This window comes from Rhinolophus sinicus, linkage group LG06, assembly GCF_036562045.2.
Source record: "Rhinolophus sinicus isolate RSC01 linkage group LG06, ASM3656204v1, whole genome shotgun sequence".
In the NCBI taxonomy this organism is placed as follows: domain Eukaryota; kingdom Metazoa; phylum Chordata; class Mammalia; order Chiroptera; family Rhinolophidae; genus Rhinolophus; species Rhinolophus sinicus.
Window position 1 is genome coordinate 143,076,705 of NC_133756.1, and position 16,364 is coordinate 143,093,068.

The window sequence follows — 16,364 nt, forward strand, 5'->3', positions numbered from 1 at the left end:
AAGAGTCATGTTTTTGAAGTGAGCCTAGCTGATCTACAGAATGATAAAGATGCTTTTAGAAAATTCAAGGTAATTTCTGAGGATGTTCAGGGCGAAAACTGCCTAATGTCTAAGGCCTGGATCTTACCTAGGACAAAATGGTCAAAATGCTCCAAGGTCAAAAATGGCAAACCATCATCAAAGCTCACACTGATGTCAAGACTACTGATAGTTACTTGCTTTGTCTATTCTGTGTTGGCTTAACTAAAAAAGCGCAACAATCAGATTTGGAAGACCTCTGATGCTCAACATCAACAGGTCTGCCAAATCTGGAAGAAGATGATGGAAATCATGACCTGAGAGGTGCAGACACATGATTTGAAAGAAGTGTTCAATAAGTTGATTCCAGATAGTAATGGAAAAGACACAGAAAAGGCCTGCCAATCTATGTATCCTCTCCATGATGTCTTTTGTTAGAAAAGTCAAAATGTTGAAGAAGCCCAAGTTTAAATTGGGAAAGGTCATGGAGTTTCATGGTGAAAGTAGCAGTTCTGGAAAAGCTACTGGGGATAAGACAGGTGCTAAAGTTGAACTAGCTGAAAGATACGAGACCCCAGTCCAAAAATCTGTTTAAAATTCAACTTTTCATTCTGACAAGTAAAACATGTTCATGACGTTAAAAAAAAAAAAAGAATTATGATAATGGCACAAAAATTTTAGATGCTTGGGAAGTAGTAGGAAACAATGTTGAAGATATAAAATGGGGCCAGACCATGGAAGCTCTGAAAAGTCAATTTAAAAAGTTTAGGACTAAATCAACATGCTGCACACCTTAAACTTACACAACGTTATATGTCAATTATATCTCAACAAAGCTGGAAAAAAAAGTTTGGGAGTTGAAATGGTAGGCAAAGAGCACTATTTAATCTATTATTCCTTCTACATATACTAAGTATCTGGTATATGTCCGGCACATAGAAGCGATACATTAAACTAGTAACTACCGTGCTTCCCCGAAAATAAGACCTAGCCTGACCATCAGCTCTAATGCGTCTTTTGGAGCAAAAATTAATATAAGACCCGGTCTTATTTTAATATAACACCGGGACTAATATAATACCAGGTATAATATAATATAATATAATATAATATAATATAATACCAGGTACCAGGTATAATAAAATATAATATAATGTCTTATATAAGACCGGGTTTATATAATATAATATATTATAATATAATACAATACCGGGTCTTATATTAATTTTTGCTCCAAAAGACGCATTAGAGCTGATTGTCCGGCTAGGTCTTATTTTCGGGGAAACACGGTACACCTGAAACTAATATAATATTGTATGTCAACTGTAATTGAAATAATTATTTAAAAAAATACATAAAATAAAGAATTAAGAGTTATTCTTTCATAGTTGATAACAATCACAGTTTTCCTCTAGACTATGAACTCCTAAAGGAAAGGTACCATGTTTCATACTTATACCATAGCACTGTAATACATTCAGGGATGTAGAGGAACTAAAAATTATGATGAACATAAGAAAAGAGTGATGATGCAATATATAGATGATGTATTATAGAAATATACACTTGAAACCTACGTAACTTTACTAACCAATGTCATCCCAATAAATAAAGATTTTAAAAAAAGAGGAATGAACATGATATGAAAAAAATATTACTTATCTTTTTAAAATAAGATTTGATGAAACAAAAAGTTCATTTATTCAGGATAAAGAAAATGACAACAAAAATGCTTGGTGAGAGCAGTCAATGACAGCCAAACAGACTATTGCTAATGACACAATAGTTCATAGTCAATTTGCAGAACTATGTAAGTATAGTGCTGAGGGTTTAGCCACTGATTGAACCAGCTTGCTTCACCTCCATTCAGGGTAAGAACCACAGCCCTGTAGAGCAACCATGTTACAGATTGACACTCCTGGTTTAAATGTGAACAAAACAGTGCAATTTTCTTACTCATAATGGAAAAATAAAGCTCAGTAGATGGTGAATCACTAACATTATGTTAACGTTAAGAGAACAGCATACTTTTTGTTGTAATCAATAGCCCTAAACTTGTGAGTTTAAAATGAGTTAATTCTGCATTATAAGTGCAGATCCAAGAATATACTAGAAAATAACAATTACAGAAATAAGACAGTATAATAAAACATTACTTTAGTTCAAAAACCAGATGGTCTTTGACTTAAACTTACTGAACAAAATAATTTACTGCTCTTATTATTTCCTCCTGCATAAATATTTGAAAACATGGGTTGAGAAATTGACTATGGACATTTTAGGATATAAAAATAAATCTAGTCATTTGAGCAATTAACCTACTTAAAAAATTAGGAGACTAATTCAAAGGGAAAATATCTGTTAGAGGACCTCAAAGTTTTAATCTCAACTCAGATTTATAGGATACTTGACTAATATATATATAATTCATTATTTGGTCAACTATCTTCAGAGTAATAAAAGGAAATCTTTATGCTCAGTTGATTCTATTTTTTTTTAAAAGACACCAATATTTGGTTTAAAATAATATACATCTTTCCTTATACAATGGTGTTCCTAAACACTTGCTTTCCAGCTGTTCTTTTGTGCACTAAAATGATAATTTTTAAAAGAATATTTGCAACAATTTTTGAATTTTTATTTTTTTTATACTGGGTTTTCCTAAAGCAAGACACACCTGTATGAAGTAAATAAATATTCAAACAACTTCAAAAGTAAATTTTTAGAGGGCTTGTTTTACACTAGTGAACTCTTCTAGTTTCACTCCTAAGACACAATATCCTATTGATAAACGTGTAATTAAGCTGAGGTATATGGATAAAACTTATTTTCACAAAGTGGCTTATAATTCTCTCAATTAATAAATAAGAATTTTTGTTTCTGTCAAGATTAAAAAATGCAACAAACTTCTATGTCTTTCTACATTTTTCAACAACTGAAAACATGGAGCTGTTGTAATCGGCTAAGTTTTATAGGAGACTCTCTAAAATGCATCAATTCCTATTACAGTAATTGCTATGAAACAACAAGGAATGGGAAGAGGGAGATAGGGGTAGGAACCCAGTATATGCCTAACAAAAGTAAGAACCAATCATTTATTATGCCTTTTTTTCTTATATATTAATTACGTAATCTTAAGAGCATAATAAATTAAAATCAGAGACCTCCATGAAATGATTCTCCACTGAAAATACGCTTGTGATTTTATAGCCCTTATAAGCTTTTAAATATCCTGAACTTTTAGTACATTGTCTGTTTTCTAACCATTTTATTCAAAGCTGTTAGTGCAGTAAATAAACAGCACATGCTTTGATCTCATTAAATTACAACTTATAGTTCCTAGAGTCATAAATATTGTGCCCTTTTCTCCTTTACCCCTCCTTTTCTGGTATGGGGTAGTCTGTTAAATATCACTATCTCCTTGAGTGCTCTGACGTTTACTCAGACAAACAGCAGAGGTTATGAATGCTGCTCACAGATAGTATCGGGAATTCTTCACGATTGCCATAATAGTGAACCCGGCATTCAGAACTGTAATACCTAGTTTAATCTAACATTCAGTTTGGTCTGTTTAACTTTGCTCCACAAAAAAAAAAAAAGAATTCCATCTTATCACAAACCAATAACTTAACTGCTCTGGACAAAATCAGAAAACAGTATAAAAGAAAAGGAAAAATTATCTCTGGAAAAAATTAATGATTAAAAGTTTTAAATGAGTGATATAACCAATGCTACTAGACTTAATTGGCTTCTGAAAAAAAATCAAAACAAAAAAATTTTCTTAAAAGTTAAAAATCAAGACTACATAAAAATCACAAAATATAAAACTATTACACCTAGAATGTCTGAAATAATAAAAATTGGCTGTTAAAAAATATATTTTTTAAACTCTCACCCTTTCAGCTACTTATCCTTGGATCTCTCAAAGGTAGTAATATTCCCTCACTTTACCCTTCCATACAATAATCTCTTCCGAGAACTATTTGACAGAATGGTCACTGACTGTAATGCTCTCTAGAGTGACAGAGGCCACCAATCAAGACATATCAGTACATTTAGGTAGTCCTGGCCTAGGCTCCAAGACCTAAGCAAAAATGGCAAGTATGTTCATGAGCAACACAATTACATTCGTGAAAAGATAATGTCAAGAGAAGGAGAAAACAAGGCGCAGACTAGGAGAAAATATTTACAAAAGACACATCTGATAAAGGAATCTTAAAACTTAAACAATCTTAAAACTTAGAAATCTTAAATCTTAATAAGAAAATGAACAGCCCAATCAAAAAATGGACAAAAGATCTGAAGACACCTTACCAAAGAAGATATATAGATGGCAAGTAAGCTTATGAAAAGATATTCAACATCATATGTCATTAGGGAATTACAAAACAACAAAGAGACACCACTATCCACTTATTAGGATGGGCAAAATCCAAAATACTGACAACACCAAATACAGGTAAGGATGTGAAGCAACAGGAATTCTCACTCATTGCTAGTGGGAATGCAAAATATACAACCACTTTGGAAGACAGTTTGGCAGGTCTACAAAATTAAACATACTTTTATCATACATTCCAAGCAATCACACTCCTTGGTATAACCCAAAAGAGTTGAAAACTTATGTCCACACAAAAACTTGCACACAGGTATTTATAACAGTTTTACTCATGATTGCCAAAACTTGAAAGCAACCGAGAAGTCCTTCAGTAAGTGAATGGAAAAACAGTGGTCCATCCAAACAGTGGACTATTTAGTACTAAAACGAAATGAGCAATCAAGCCATGAAAAAACACAGAGGAACCTTAAATGCACATTACTAAGTGAAATAAGCCAATGTGAAAAGGCTACGTATTCTATGATTCCAACTATATGACATTGTGGAAAATGCAACACTATGGAGACAGTAGAAAGATTAGTGGTTGCTAAGAGTTAGTGGGGAGGAAAAGCACAGAGGATTTTTAGGGCAGTGAAACTATTCCGTATGATACTATAATGATAGATACATGTCATTGAACATCCATCCAAACCCAGAGAATGTACAACACCAAGAGTGAAGCCTAATGTAAACTATGGAATTTGGATGATAATAATGCATCAGCGTAGGGTCATCAACTGTAATAAACGCACACTCTGGTAGGGGACGTTGATAATGGGACAGGGAGTATATGGGAACTCTCCATACTTTCCATTCAATTTTACTGTGAAGCTAAAACTGCTCTAAAAAATAAAGTTTACTAATTTAAATAAGTAAAAAGCGTGAAACTTGATATATACATACATAAAGCTATAAATGCTTGGGGTGGGGTTTTCTTCACCTTTTAAAAACAGAACCTTTTGGAATCAAGATGAAAACACTGACCCAAAATTTAAATTTTCCTCAAATTAATGATGCCTCGGCACATCACTCATATTCATTTATCTTTTGAGTCCAAAATATGTATGTAAAAAAAGGCTAGTTGAGATTTGGGGTATAATCTTTGTGAAAAAGAAACTTCTCTGTACTGAATCAACTAGCTTGTAAGGAAACTGCACTCACAACCTTGGCCTCACTAATGTTATGCTCTAACCAAGTGTACAGTCAGAATCCCAACAGGAAACAGATGGTGCACATAAATTGGCGTAATTTGAAGGTGGTTTATTTGCAAAACTGTGGATACAATATAAAGGAACCATAAGAAATGGTGCAGTTGTAGGGACTAGCAGCCGTGGGGCTGTAACCACGCCTGGACCCAACAGGACAAGAAGAGGTTACTGACACCCAGAAAGAGGGCATCGCCTAGAGTAGGCCAACTTGAGACAAGTAGTAATGTGTTCAGGGGCAAGACCACCCTGAAGTCACCTCACAGGTAGGGAACAGGAAGAATAAATATACTTATTCACTCTCTTTACTTCCTCCTGTCTCCTGCCCAGGCTCTCCACTGGCCCGACTTAATAGGAAGCCAGAAGATATGGGAGCATTGATGCAATTCATACAGGTAAGCCTTACAAGGGGAGAAGGATGGGTAAGTCTGGATCTGGAGAAAGGAATGGAAGATATTTGTACACTAAATAACTACAAAGTAAGTGTAATTTTTAAAATAAATATTTAAATAGTACTCAGTAAATGCAGTTTCAAAGCACTTATTGAGTATCAGTAAGAATAGGTACTTAATTCTGTCAGTGATAGAAAGGTGGTCCAAAGTAGAATTATTTCAGATGCAGCTCTGAAGGAAGTAGAGAAACAAGATGTCATTCTCTGTAGAAAGAACAAGGCCTTGCCTTCTGCTCCTGTCTATCATGCCACTCTCCCCTTGTATCAGTGGGCATATTTTTAGTTGCAAATAATGGAAAATTACACTGGCCCTAACCAAAGAGGCTTAAATAAAAATGAGGATTTATTGGCTCACATTAAAGTCTAGAGGTAGGAAAAGGGTAAGGCTAGTTGATCCAGGGACGCAAAAATGTCATCAAAGAACAGGTGTATTTCTATCACACCAAACTGGCATCCACATTTTCAGGCTCCTCCTTTTTGGCTCTTTTGATTGTAGAGACAATCAATGACTGAGAGCTACAGTGAGGTTACATTCTTCCTGGTTTAACCACTAGCTAAGGTCATTTGTCCACTCCTGAACTGATGACTGCAGCCAGAGGAATGAAATATGTTTATGGCTTTCTGTCAGTCTAGGGCTCATCTCTAAAGCTAGAGGCATCAAAACAAGAATCTGGATGAGTTGAGGAAGGAGAAAGGAATACTGATGTTTAGTAAGCGACAGTTAAACGTCCAATGCACTCCTCCACTCGTGATGCTCCAGCCATACCACACCTTTTCTAGTTCCTCGCATACACTAACCTTTCTCCTGCTCAAGGCTCTTCACATGCTGTTCCACTTGCCTGAAACATTATTCTCTTCCCTTCCCCACCCTTTTACCTCCAATGTAATAATGTCACCTGTTAAAATGTCATTACATCCTTTACTTTTTCTTCACATCACTTATAACAGTTTTAAATTATTTGATCTATGTGATTGTTTTATGTCTAACTCTTCACGAGACTATAAATTTCAAAAAAGCAGGGACATGCTTTTATTTTCTTCAGACTTGTATCCTCAGTGCTACACAGTATCTAGCACAGAGAGTCATTCAAATATTGAATAAATGAACGATATAATGAGACTAACATATAGTGAATGCTTATAGGTTATTCACGTCACCATAAAAATGTATGCCATTGGTGACAAGTCAAAGAAACAATATTTTGAATAGGCTGAACAAGTTTATTCAGTGTATTTATTAGAATCATAACTAAAAGTTTATGAATCTGTATTTAAAACATTTTATTTATCTTTATAACAAAAAATCTACCCAACTTTTTCTAATTACTTTAGAATTACTTAAAACTAATTACTTTAGACTATACTTCCATTTAATATTATAAAATTGTATCATACCTTTTTTAAACTGCATATTTCAGATTCTTGTTTTTTATTTAAAGCTGAAAGTCTTTTGTTTAACTGTATTGCTTCCTGTACTGCAACATGAAAGACACTTGGAAAATATTATATTCAATTTACATTTTAAGGAAAGTATCACTAATATGGACAAGGAAAAACAGTCTCAATCAATGTACATAATCATTACTGAAATTATATAATGTTCACTAAGCTGCCATTTACTATTTACAAGTTCAATTTATTAATTATAAATAAATCTATTTAAACATTTCCTACTAAATTTATTAACTAAGATAGCGCCTACCATTTTGTTCTAACTTTTCATGATTCTCTTTTACCAATCCAAATTGGCCTGTTACTGTGGCATAGCATTTCTCAATTTCATTCAGTTGCTTCTGATGATCTTCTTTAGCCATAAGATGTAACTGGACTTTTTGCTCCTATTTCAAACAGTTATTTGAAATGTTATACATATAACACGCACACACATACACATATATGCACACATATATGTTAAACATATAAAAAGTTATTGTTTTTAATAACTGTTTTTATTAATATATATATGTCATGAAAAAGTACTGAGTCCACCACAGGGAGGAAATGTTAGGAGATATTTCTAAATCTATATAAAATTAAAGCACATTTGTCCCAATAACAAAATAGTCACTTAAGGTTATGTTTCCCTTGTTCAGCTTCTTTTTCAAACATCAACTGGTTGTTTTATTTATAGAAAAGTTAATTAGTCCAGTCCAACTAAGCAATGTGGGGAGAATATTAAAGCAATAAGTTTGGTAATTTAGGAAAGAATTTTTTTTCTCTAAATTTGCTGGCATAATTATGACGTGCATTATAAAAATGCATGTAATTTTTCTGAGATTAATTTTAATGATTATAGCACCTTCTCACTGCATTAAAAAAATGGTATGATAAGAACAATATCTATCAGTGACAGGGAGGCAATATAGTATAGTAAAAAATCTACTTAAACTGAGATATAATTGGTAAAAATTGGACCTTACGTACAATATGGGCCTTCACTGCTTAAGGAGCTTGTTTTTACCAGACTCAGAAATATGACTTTAAATTTTAAAAAGAAATATTATTTTAATAGAACCAATAACATTTTTTAAAGGATTTGATCTTGACTCGTGTTAGCAGAATCATTGATTGGTTTCACAACTTACATTCACTCTTGCCATGTACTTCAGCTTCTATGATGAGCAGTGATACAGAACAATATAGGCCCATCGCCTGGCACTCAGTAATTGTTTTCTGAATGAACTGTTGTTGTCCCAGAGTTCCAACAATGGATATTTATTAGATTTGCCTGGCTATCTGTTTCCATTACCCAGCAGTACCACAATTTGAAGTAGTTAATTGAAATAATTTTTCCTTATTACAATTTAGTAGGACAAAAATTCCGGGGTCTTATTCTTCCCTAGTCAAGTTAAGAGTATATTACCCAAAATAAAGGAATTAATTTCTACCTTTTGGGAATTTGAATCTTGAGAAAAAAAACTATAACAATAAAGAAGTTCAACGTTGATCATATCCAGACTAATATGAGACCTCTGTCCTGGGTTCCTACATCCTGCTTCACAAACTCTGGAATTACTCTGGTCCCTGTTCATTCTCAAAGCAATTCTTCACTCTCTGATGGATTGTGAGTGCCTCCACTAAATTTCCATTTGCATGATTAACCAGAGCCAATTCGTACTTCTAAAAACCAAAGTACAGTATATTACAATGGTCAAAAGTGATTCTGCCAATGTTTAAATTCTGCCTTTGTCATTTAGTTCCTGTGTGCACTTGGAAAAAAATAATCTACCCTGTCTTTGAAATGAAGATTATAACAGTATCTCCCTCATAGGGTTGTTGTGAGCATAAAATGAATTAATATATAAAGCACTAAGAACAGAGCCTACCACATAATAAGTACGTTTTGTTATTATTACTCCTTAACTGCTGAAAGTACCTTCAATAAATTTTTATTTGAAATAAGAACAGCTCTCTATAATATTAATAAAGAGCACACATTACAATTTAAGTTGTATCTAACTCTATTATCTTGGCAAATCTGACGATAATTTTAAACTTTACTTTTTTTTAAAGTTTATTGGGGTGACAATTGTTAGTAAAGTTATATAGATTTCAGGTGTACAATTCTGTAATATATTATCTATATCTCACATTGTATGTTCACCACCCAGAGTGAGTTTTCTTTCCATCACCATAACAGACCCCTTTTACCCTCTTCTAGAGCCCTCTGGTAACCCCTAAACTATTGTCTATGTCTATGAGTTTTTGTTCATTTGTCTGTCTTGTTCTTTTGTTGTATTCAGTTTCATATACCACATCAGTGAAATCATATGGTTCTCTACTGTTTCTGACTTATTTCACTTAGCATTATAATCTCAAGATCCATCCATGTTGTCACAAATGGTACTATTTCATCTTTTCTTACTGCCGAATAGTATTCCATTGTGTATTATATATACCACAACTTCTTTATCCATCCATCAAAGGACATTTTGGTTGTTTCCATGTCTTGGCCACCATAAGTAAAGCTGCAATGAAGACTGGAGCACACATGTCTTTATGGATAAATGTTTTCAGATTTTTTGGGTAGATACCCAGGAGAAGGATTGCTGGGTCATATGGTAATTCCAGTCTTAATTTTTTGAGGAACCTCCACACTGCCTTGCATAGCGGCTGTACCAATCTGCGTTCCCATACCAACAGTATGAGGGTTCCTTTTTCTCCACAGCCTATCCAAAACTTGTTACTACATGTATTTGTCTTGATGATAGCCATTCTAACTGGGTTAATATCTCATTGTGGTTTTTATTTGCATTTCTCTGATGATTAGTGATGTTGCGCATTTTTTCATATGTCTATTGGTCATTTGTATGTCCTCTTTGGAGAAATGTCTCCTCAGGTCCTCTGCCCATTTTTCAATTGGGTTGTTTGTTTTTTGTTGTTGTTGAGTTATATGAGTTCCTTGTATAGTTTGGATATTAGCCCCGTATAGGAGGCGCTGTTTGCAATAATCTTCTCACATTCAGTTGGTTGCCTCTTTATTTTGTCAATGGTTTCTTTTGCTGTGCAGAAGTTTTTAAGTTTGATATAGTCCCATTCATTTATTTTAGCTTTTACTTCCCTTGCTTCTGCAGTCAAATTCATAAAATGCTCTTTGAACCCAAGATCCATAAGTTTAGTCCCTATGTTTTCTTCTATGCAGTTTATTGTTTCAGGTCATCTGCTGAGGTCTTTGATCTATTTTGAATTAACTTAGGTACATGGTGACAGATAGCAGTCCAGTTTCATTCTTTTGCGCGTGGCTCTCCAATTCTCCCAGCACCATTTATTGAAGAGGCTGTCTTTGCTCCATTGTATGTCTTTGGCTTCATTGTCAAAAATTATCTGTTCATATTTATGTGGGTTTATTTCTGGGTTCTCAATTCTATTCCATTAGTCTGTGTGTGTATTTTTCTGCCAATACCATGCTGTTTTGATTATTGTTACCTTGTAGTACAAGCTAAAGTCAGGGAGTGTGATATCTCCAGCATTGTTCTTTTTTTCTTAGGATTGCTTAGGCTATTCGGGGTCTTTTGTAGTTCCATACAAATCTGATGATTTTTTTGTTCTATTTCCTTAAAAAATGCCATTGGGATTTTGATGGGGATTGCATTAAGTCTGTATATTGCTTTGGGTAATATGGCCATTTTAACTATTTTGATTCTTCCAATCCATGAGGACAGAATGTCTTTCCATTTCTTTGTGTCTTCTTCAATTTCTTTTAAAAATATCTTATAGTTTTCAACATACAGGTCTTTCATATCCTTGGTTAATTTTATTTCTAGGTATTTTATTCTTTTTGTTACAATTGCAAAAGGAATTTTTTTTTTATTTCTTTTTCTGAGATTTCATAGGAATGCAAGGGACTTTTGTATGTTCATTTTGTAGCCAGCAACTTTACTGTATACGTTATTATTTCTAATAGCTTTTTGGTGGAGTCTTTAGGGTTTTCTATATATAGCATCATGTCATCTGCAAAGAATGTCAATTTAACTTCCTCATTCCCAATTTGGATGCCTTTTCCTTATTTCTCTTGCCTGATTGCTCTGGCGAGGACTTTCAACACTATGTTGAAAAGCAGAGGTGATAGTGGACAGCCCTGTCATGTTCCTAAACGTAGAGCAAAGGGCTTCAGTTTTTCACTGTTAATTATGATATTAGCTGAGGGTTTGTCATATATGGCCTTTATTATGTTCAGGTATTTTCCTTCTATACCTATTTATATTAAGTGTTTTAATCATAAATGGATGTTGTATCTTGTCAAATGCTTTTTCTGCATCAACGGATATAATCATATGATTTTTGTTCTTTATTTTGTTTATGTGGTGTATCACATTGATGGATTTGCATATGTTGAACCATCCTTGTACCCCTGGGATGAACCTCACTTGGTCGTGATGAATAATCTTTTTAATGAATTGTTACATTCGATTTGCTAGAATTTTGTTTAGGATTTTTGCATCTGTATTCATCAGAGATACTGGTCTGTAGTTTTCTTTTTTTGTGTTATCCTTACCAGGTTTTGGTATCAGGATAATGTTGGCCTCATAAAATGAGTTAGGGCGTATTGTCTTTTCTTCAATTTTTTGGAAGAGTTTGAGTAGGACAGGTATTAGATCCTCTTTGAAGGTTTGGTACAATTCACTAGCGAAGCGATCTGGTCCTGGACATTTGCTTTTGGGAAGGTTTCAGATGACTGATTCAATTTCCTTACTGGTGATCGGTCTATTTAGAGTCTCCAGTTCTTCGTGATTCAGCCTAGGAAGGCAATATGTTTCTAAGAACTTGTTTATGTCTTCTAGGTTATTGAATTTGGTGGCATATAGTCCTTCATAGTATTCTTGGATGATCCTTTGCATTTCTGTGGCATCCATGGTAACTTCCCCTCTCTCATTTCTGATTTTGTTTATTTCTTTTTATCTTAGTGAGTCTAGCCAAAGGATTGTCAATTTTATTAATCTTTTCAAAGAATGAGCTCTTTGTCACATTATTTTTTTCTATTGTCTTTTTTTTCTCTATTTCATTTAGTTCTGCTCTGATTTTTATTATTTCCTTTCTCCTGCTGACCTTGGGATTCATTTGTTCTTCTTTTTCTAGTTCTTTAAGGTGTAATGTGAGGTTATTTTTCTGGGATTTTTCTTGTTTCTTGAGATAGGCCTGCAATGATATAAATTTCCCTCTTAAAACTGCTTTTGCTGCATCCCCAAAATTTTGGTAGGATGTATTTTCATTCTCATTTGTTTCTATGTATCTTTTGATCTCCCTTCTTATTTCTTCTTTCACCCAGTCATTCCTTGAAAGTGTGTTGTTTAATCTCCACATATTTGTGTTTATTCCTGCTTCCGTTTTGCAGTTGATATCCAATTTCAAAGCCTTGTGATCAGAGAATATGTTTGGTATGATTTCAATCTTCTTATGTCCCAATATGTCCCGATATATGGTCTATCCTTGAGAATGTTCCATGTACACTAGAAAAAAAAATGTATAATCTGATGTTCTAGGATGAAGTGCTCTATAAATGTCAATTATGTCCATTTCATCTAATGTGTCATTTAGGGCTGCTATTTCTTTTCTGTTTGGATGATCTATCCATAGCTATCAATGATGTAGTTAGGTCCCCTACTATAACTGTGCATTAGTTCTGTTAGTAGTTGCTTGGTATATTTCGGTGCTCCCTGACTGGGGGTATAAATATTGATGACTGTTATGTCTTCTTGTTGTATAGTCCCTTTTATCATTATGAAATGTCCATCGTTGTCTCTTATTACCTTTTTTTATCCTGAAGTCTGTTTCATCTGATATCAGTATGACTACACCTGATTTTCTCTGAATACCATTTGCGTGGAGTATCAATTTCCACCCTTTCACTTTGAGTCTATGTTTGTCCTTGTAGCTGAGATGTGTTTCTTGGAGGCAGCATATGGTTGGGTTTAGTTTTTTGATCCAATCTCCTTCTGTGTGCCTTTTTATTGGTGAGTTCAGTCCATTTACATTTAGGGTGAATATGTGAGGATTTCCTATCATTCATTCTATCTTTGGTTTTCTGGTAAGACTGTGTCTCCATTGTTTCTTTGCCTTTTTGTTGTCTATTATTTCTATGTGGTGATATTCTATGATTTTTTTCCTCTGTTTCTTCTTTTATTATGTTATATATTTCAGTTCTGGATTTCTTTTTTGAGTGGCTACCATTAAGTTTATGTAAAATAAAGTTTCATATTTAGAATATTCTATTTTCTTCAGCACGCTTACTTTCTCCATTCCTATATTCCGGTTCAGGCAATTACTCTCTCCCCCTTTATGTTTTGGTTGTCACATATTATCCCCATTTGTGCTTGTTGAATAGCCTCCTTCAGTATTTCTCGTAGAGCAGGTCGTGTGTTAGAAAATTCCCTGAGCTTCTGTATGTCGAGAAAGGTCTTTATTCCTCCTTCATGTCTAAAGGATATCTTTGCTGGATATGTTATTCTTGGCTCATAATTTCTCTCTTTCAATAGTTTGAATATTTGATTCCACTCCCTCCTGGCTTGTAGAGTTTCTGCTGAAAAATCTGATGATAATCTAATGGACTTTCTTTTGTAGGTTCCGTATTCTTTTCCCTGGCTGCCTTGAGGATTCTTTCTTTATCGTTAATTTTTGACAGCTTCAATACAATGTGCCTTGGAGAAGGCCTGTTGAGGTTGAGGTAATTAGATGGTTTATTTGTTTCTTGGATACAAGGATCGAATTCTTTCCACAAGTTTGGGAAGTTCTCATTGACTATTTGTTTGAATATACTCTCTGTTTCCTTCTCTCTTTCTTCTCCTTCTGGTATGCCCATTATTCTTATGTTGCTCTTTCTGATGGAGTCAGAAAGTTCTTGTAGAGTTCTTTCATTTCTTTTAAGTCTCAAGTCTCTTTCTGCTTCCATCCATGTCATTTCCAGATTTCTATCTTCTATGTCACTGATTCTTTCCTTCATCTAGTCAACTCTATTACCTAAGCTGGCTATTTCATACTTCATTTCTTTTATTGAGTTCTTAATCTCCAGAAATTCTATTTGGTTCTTTTTTAAAATTTCAATCTCTTTGGTAAAATGTTCATTTTGTTCTTTGATTGTGTTTCTGAGTTCATTAAACTGCCTGTCTGTGTTTTCTTGCATCTCATTGGGTTTTTTAAGAACTGCAATCTTTAATTCTCTGTCATTTAAGTCACATATTTCCATGTCTTTGAGTTTTCTGGAGACTTTTCAATTTTTTCCTGAGCTGTCTTGTTATCTTGGTTATTCATGGCAATTAATGACTTACTATTTCTCTTCCTTGACATCTACAGGAGTGGGTTCTAATTTGATAGAAAGAGGTCTTTCTTTTGTTTTCCTGTAGGTGTTGGTAGAATGCTTTATTTTCTCTCCGACTGCAGCCTTTTATTCTCTCTCACACTGTAGTGCTATATTTTCTCTGCACTATTCCAGCTTCTCACACAATGGGGGTATTCTCTGGAAGACGGGCTTCTCCTCTGTTAACAGTTCACCAGGGTCATAGGGTGCCGCCTCCATGGGGGGATGTGGAGAGCTTCTGAAGTTCCAAAGCTCTTCCTGCATCAGATTCAGAGCCTGTGTATTTCAGCAGCTCTGTTTACTCCTGCAGGGATTTGCCCAGATAGATGGGGACAGGGGCAGGGTAGATAATGAGAAGTGGCCCAGAGCAATGGCAACAACCACCACCATAGCCAGTCCTGCTTCCACGGCTCCCTCCCCTTTGCAGGAACTAGTTGGGCTGCGAATCCGTGTCTGCAAACCATAGTTCTCAGAACTGCAAATATTCTATTCTTTTGATCTGACACTGCTATTGTTCCACTTCTAGCACTGGGCAAGTGGATGCAGGGCGAGCTCTGGGAGGGTAGAGAGGGGGTGGCTAGGCTCAGTGCCTAAGGCTTCCATTCTCTGCTCGGCAGTGAGGGCTTAAACCACCGTTTTCAGCCTTCTTCTCTCAGTCTTTGCTTTGATGTCTCTGCCGTGAGCTTTGGGTTCAGCCGTGTTATATGCTGTCTCCTCAGCCCTGTGGGCCATAAACAGGGCCCTAGCAGTCCGAGTTCTTCCCTCTCCCATAGCTACGGTAGTTCTAGGATGCAGCAAGCTTGGAGCACTGAGCTAGGTCTGCGTCCTGTGCCTGCACAGTCCTGTCTCACGTCTCCCTTCCCGCCTCCCCCGTTCATGCAATTTGCCCACCTTTAGATGATTTCAGTAGGGCACCTCTTAGTCTTACCTGTCTGCTGCACAGGGAGTCCTTTGTGGAGTTATAGTTGTTCAATTTATTGTAAATTCCAGGGGAGACTTAAAGAGGCTCACCTCACGCCACCATTTTTATGATGTCACCTCAATTTTAACCTTTTCAAGGATACTTTTTAATGATTTTAAGCAGTGATATCATCATTGGTAGTGATTACAATAGATCAGTTAAAAGTTTCTCATGCACCTCTAAGGGCTTTTCAAATTCACTACTTAGTCATTTGAATTAATCGTGTAATAACTGAAACTAATTAAAAAAAATAAATCGTGTAGCAGTTATCAATGCAAACAAGTTGACAAGTGTACTTACCCCCTGAGATCTTAAGTTTACCTGCAAAGCCACTACTATCCATAACTAAACATTGAACAATAATGGGCCATATTCCAATCCTCTAAAATAATTCTCTAATCTAGAGAATTCTATTCACTTTCAGAAGATGTGTAGAAACCTCATGTGATTTCACTGAAAAATGGTCTAAAGGTATTTTTTCAATTCAAGGAACTCTACAATTCAAATCAATTTTTACATAGCCTTCATAAGAATATTGTGTCCTGCTTTATTTACGGTGG

At 34.8% G+C, this 16,364-nt stretch overlaps 1 protein-coding gene across 1 annotated transcript in view; it reads right to left on the bottom strand.

Annotated features, from left to right (window-relative positions):
- Positions 1–16,364, bottom strand: part of CCDC73 (coiled-coil domain containing 73) — a 253,095-nt gene that overhangs the window by 22,615 nt on the left and 214,116 nt on the right. The window contains exons 9-10 of the mRNA XM_019738516.2: positions 7,755–7,890; positions 7,448–7,527 (exon numbers count right to left, since the gene is read on the bottom strand). Of these exons, the coding sequence (XP_019594075.2) occupies positions 7,448–7,527; positions 7,755–7,890 (216 nt within the window). The remainder of the gene's footprint in view (positions 1–7,447; positions 7,528–7,754; positions 7,891–16,364) is intronic.